The sequence below is a fragment of the Augochlora pura genome, unplaced genomic scaffold, assembly GCF_028453695.1.
Source record: "Augochlora pura isolate Apur16 unplaced genomic scaffold, APUR_v2.2.1 APUR_unplaced_876, whole genome shotgun sequence".
In the NCBI taxonomy this organism is placed as follows: domain Eukaryota; kingdom Metazoa; phylum Arthropoda; class Insecta; order Hymenoptera; family Halictidae; genus Augochlora; species Augochlora pura.
Window position 1 is genome coordinate 1 of NW_027589575.1, and position 5,351 is coordinate 5,351.

Here is a 5,351-nt window from a genome sequence, read left to right on the forward strand (position 1 = left end):
ATTGACAGTAGGCACATCCTTACCGCTGCTCACTGCGTCGTTGGGTAGGTTTTATCTTTAACAATCCTTAATTACGTTGGTAGAATAGAAGCGATACAACGAGAGTATTAAACCCTCTTAATCTGTGATTTATCATTACAACCGTAATATTAAAAATTGTCCAGATATTAGTCAACCAGGATGTTCGCATCGATGATCGAAAAGTATGCATAACAAAATTCTATGCCCGCAGAATCAAGGATGTGAAAGCCATCACCGTCCAAGCTGGATCCAACCAGCTCAGCTCCGGTGGAGTCGCCTACCCGGTGGAAAAGATCGTTTCCCACCCGAACTACAACTCCGCGCAGATCATCAACGACGTCGCCGTGATCCGTCTGAGCAAGCCTGTCAACTACAACAACCTGGTTAAAGCGATCAAGCTGGCCTCTTCCAACGTTGCCGAGGGATCCCAAGTAGTCTTGTCCGGATGGGGAACCACCAAGGTTGCTACCAGTATTTCCATGCCATCGAAACCAATCACAATATCGATTCTATTAAATAAACTTGGAGATTTTTCTCAAAGCATATTCTGACTCAAACAATAGACGAGAGAGTGCTTTTTACGCGGAAACGATCGCTCACTGATTATTCTGTTGACAGGTGGGAGGACAGGTACCTGACAAACTCCAGGAAATCAACCTGAAGGTCCACTCCCAGGCTCAATGCAAGAAAGTCCACTGGAACTTGAAGGACAGTCACATCTGCACCTTCACCAAATCCGGAGAGGGAGCGTGCCACGTAAGTTTCAATTACAGAAATACAATAATACTGGGCAGATTGAAAAATTGATAATTATTGGTACTCAACGACACAACTTCAATGTTTTCTTAGACTTTGGTAAAACGTATTACCGTCAATATTGACTCAATGCACGATGTTGATACCGTTACAGTTTCAATGCGAATGCATTGGAATTTCGATGGAAATTCCAAGTGCAATCGATATGAAAGAATTGAGTTTATGTTGATGGAGCTGTTGAAGAGATAAAAGTGAAATATGGATACTCGGAGCTCTGCTCTAATTGGATTTCTTTCCCTCGTTTTAGGGTGACTCCGGCGGTCCTCTCGTCAGCAACGGAGTTCAAGTTGGTATCGTCTCCTACGGCCGTCCCTGCGGTGTTGGCTACCCCGATGTCTTCACCAGAGTGTCCTCCTTCTTGCCCTGGATCCAACAGCAATTGCACTAAGCCTTCAGCAACTATAATCCGAAACCATATGCCGACTAAATTGATTCATTTTATTTCTGTTATGCCATTGCAATAAACTTTATTAGCTTCACATAACTAATCGTGTGATACTCTGAATACTCTAAAGCTACCGCCTGGTTCATCCACATCCTTACCAAACAAAACAAATTCTCAGCAATAACAAATAATAGACTGGAATACTCTGATCCATATTCTCCAACTATTCAGAGCTTAAAGTGTGAAGAAATGAGAAATTATTAAACAAACATCTTTGTTTAAGTATATACTGTCATAAAACTGAAATAGAGTTTAAATAAATTAAAGTCTTCAAGTTCGGGAAGTATAATAGATAACACTGGAATTTGAAATATATTATACTATCATTTTTACCATTGAATATAACGTAAATGTCGCTGTTTGTATGAAACCTATACGCGATGCTCAAAGATTTTGAAGTGTACAGTAATTGCCATTTGCAAATGATACGGTGTAATTATTTATAAATTATAACTGCAATTAATGTTAGTATATTTAAAAGAATTTGAATAAAATTAAAAAGATGTACAATTAAAAATGTTGACCGATGAGGTGTCATCGATGGCTTCTATAGATAGAAAACGCTTTCGCACGGTTATTTAAATTTCCTTATCCATATGCATTTTTCGTTACTAATTCAATATTTTACGATCGACAGCGATGTTCTGTTCCGATCGAAAAAAAGATTTGCTACTCGTACGACCATGTACACGCTCCGTCTTATCTTTGCAATCATAGTTACTGAAATTTTTCGATAGCCACTCCTTGTAATCGAAGATCGTTCCATTGATAAAAATTGAACACTTTCTTTCACCTTATCAGCCCAATCTACGCCCTGGGCGCGCGTATATAAATTGCTCGCTAGAGTTGTTAGCTTCATTATTGCGAATCTTGCCAAGATGTACACCCCGGCCATCTTAGCGCTCTGTCTGGCGGTCACCGCCTACGGTAAGTCGAAATCATTGCTAAATATTTCTCCGTTCACTTAAAAATAATGAAAAAATTAATTCTCAATAGAATGAAAAGAAGAGAAAATTTTTGTATCGGACAAAATCATTTTTAACGTTACTATCTGTGCTCCTGAGAATTTTTATTAAGCAACTGGTCTTTGTAATAAAATTTTATTTAATTGTGCCAGAAATTGACGCGCTCTAATTAACTAAAGTTGACTCTAAACCAGAAGACACGCGGAAATACGGTTCTCTTAGCTTCAATAATTTGTGGTAATTGTTGCATCGGGATTGTAAAAATGAACAACGCGTCTATTTAGAAGATACAAGTTTGTGGCGAGCGCGTAACCGGATTTTAATAATTTAGGCTTCCCCGAGGGCCAGATTGTGGGTGGTCGCGACGCCCCAGTTGGAAAGTTCCCGTACCAAGTGTCGCTCCAGAAAAACGGCAGACACTTCTGCGGTGGATCAATCATCGACAATAAGCACATCCTCACCGCAGCTCACTGCGTCGTTGGGTAAGTTCTATCTTACTGTCATTAACAAGCCTTACTAACTTGAACGGATTCGAAGCTATACAATGAAAGCGTTAAATGCTCTTAATAATCCTTGTGATGTGTCAGAAAACTCATCGAGTCGTGAAAGCATGGAATCAGCATTTGAGTACTTAGCACTAAACTTACCACGGTTGGTCAAATACTGATTTCACATTTTTTTATTCCATAATTATGGAAACCATAATGCTAGTTTCGTTAAAAATTGTTGAACATATTTCTATACTTAGAACCTATCATGAAAATGAAGAAAAACCGAGTTAGACCTCGGTCTAAAGTTGGTCGAAATTGCATGTACCAGTAGCGATCGATTAGCAATGAGGATGAAAGTAACTTCTGTATGAGTAACACTTTCGACACTAGCCGACTACGACGTTTGCTTCGATAATTAGAGCGTTTAATAATAAAAAACGTTCTATATCCACAGCCTCGGCAGTGTAGCCGGCGTCACCGTCGTAGCTGGATCGAACCAACTTAGCTCCCGCGGAGTCGTCTACGCAGTACAAAAGGCCACTTACCACGCCAACTATGACTCCAACAAGATCATTAACGACGTCGCCGTGATCCGTGTGAGCAATACCATCGCGTTCAACAACTTGGTTAAGCCGGTCAAACTGGCCTCTTACAACGTTGCCGATGGATCCACGGTTGTCTTATCTGGATGGGGAACGACCGTCGTTAGTATCTTCCTATCATTCTAATTCAACAACGTCGTCGGTTCTAAGAAATCAATTCTGAAATCTTCCTCGCAGTATATCCTTGCTCAAAGCAGGTTCATTCAAGCAACAACTCACTATTTATTCTGTCAACAGGCTGGAGGTTCGGTTCCTGACAAACTCCAGGAAATCAACCTGAAGGTCTACCCATATAGTCAGTGCAAGAAGATCCACGTGGACGTGAAAGATTCTCAAATCTGCACCTTCACCAGATACGGACAGGGTGCCTGCAATGTAAGTTGCGCCAGATTATGATATGATTGCGCCGAAATTTCGGGCATTAACGCTTTGCCTGCCGATTATGTCTTGCCATTTGCAATCAGAGCTTTTTCTTGAGAAATTATTGAACAGATATCTCTATTTAAGCACATATTATAATAGAAATAAAATGGCACTTAGATGAATGGAACGTACTAAGTTATAGAAGCCAAGATTTAATATTAAAGCGTATACTTGTCAGTTCTGGATTTTTTAACTTGACAGAATAGTATGCAGTAGATAAAAAGAATGCAAATCGTTAATACTTAACAAAATAGTTTTTATATTTACTTAGAATTTTGTATGACCGTCACTGTCGTCTGTGAATATTGCATCAATGTAGGAAGTTTCATTTCGTTAAGGTTTCTGTATGTTACGACGATGGAAATTCTAAATGCAATCGATATGAAAGACTTGAGTCTTCGTTGATGGGACTGTTGAAGAGATAAGAGCGAAATATGGATACTCGGAGTTCTTTTCTAATTGGATTTCTTTCCCTCGTTTTAGGGTGACTCCGGCGGTCCTCTCGTCAGCAACGGAGTTCAAGTTGGTATCGTCTCCTACGGCCGTCCCTGCGGTATTGGCTACCCCGATGTCTTCACCAAAGTGTCCGCTTTCTTGCCCTGGATCCAACAGCAATTGCACTAAACCTTCAACAACTATAACCCGGAACCAAATTCCGGCTAAATTGATTCATTTTATTTCTGTTATGCCATCGCAATAAACTGTACTAGTTTCTGACAACTAATCACGCGATCTAAATTCTCTGAAGCTTCCACCCGAGTCCCTCGAACAACAAACTTGTCTTCGGCAATTGAAAATTTCTTTTACAATTGAAATTCATACGATGTGATATCGTTATTTACAAATTATTTCTGCAATCAAAATGATTATATTTTAAGAAATCTAGTTAAAATTGGAAAGCATACTTCACTAGATATTTTTTGCTGATAAGGTGTTATCGATGACATCTATGGCAAGGACGGAGAACTATCGACCATGCTCTGCCTCCCGCGTTAGAATTTACCCACGTGGGAAATTACAGTTTCCTTCACTTATTAAACAAATCAAATTATTAGCGTTTCATTTGTTTCTAGCATTCCTCATTTCCTTGTGAGGAATAATTTTATTACGAAATAAAATGTATGGAGCTATGAATTACTTTTATTGCAACGCTGTTGTTTTAAAGAAATTGCAATTAATGTTAATGCCGAGAACATTTTTGAATTTACTATACTCTCGAATTTATTACTGGAATTCAATTGTTCTTACGATGTCGATAGAAAAGTTTCTGTTTTAAATTGCACAGTGATCGTTGATAAGGACAGCATAATCCGTTTTAAAAATTTAATTTCTCAGAAATATGTTTCAGGACCACCATAAATTAATTACAATATACATTTACGCACAACATATCAGCAACCCCTATCGAATTCCAATTTCGACTCGTTTCCAATATTTATTGTCTTCGTATTCTAATCAATCGCCGCATGCACACTTATCAATATAAAAACGTCGCGCCCTATTAAAAATCATGCACGAATTGTGCGCTGCTTATCAGACCACATAATTCAATGTTCATACTAAAATAATGTGATTTGATAATCGTCCG

At 38.9% G+C, this 5,351-nt stretch overlaps 1 protein-coding gene across 1 annotated transcript; it reads left to right on the forward strand.

Moving 5' to 3' along the window:
- Window positions 1-3: 3 nt before the first annotated feature.
- LOC144478138 (transmembrane protease serine 9-like) lies at window positions 4-4,487 on the forward strand (the record flags this gene model as incomplete). The annotated part of the gene is given in 10 exon segments (XM_078195859.1): window positions 4-44; window positions 233-482; window positions 640-777; window positions 1,085-1,218; window positions 2,127-2,209; window positions 2,579-2,729; window positions 3,193-3,442; window positions 3,578-3,715; window positions 4,247-4,380; window positions 4,382-4,487. Coding segments are annotated over 10 exon segments (1,401 nt in total), but the record flags the coding sequence as incomplete, so codon positions are not given.
- Window positions 4,488-5,351: the final 864 nt, after the last annotated feature.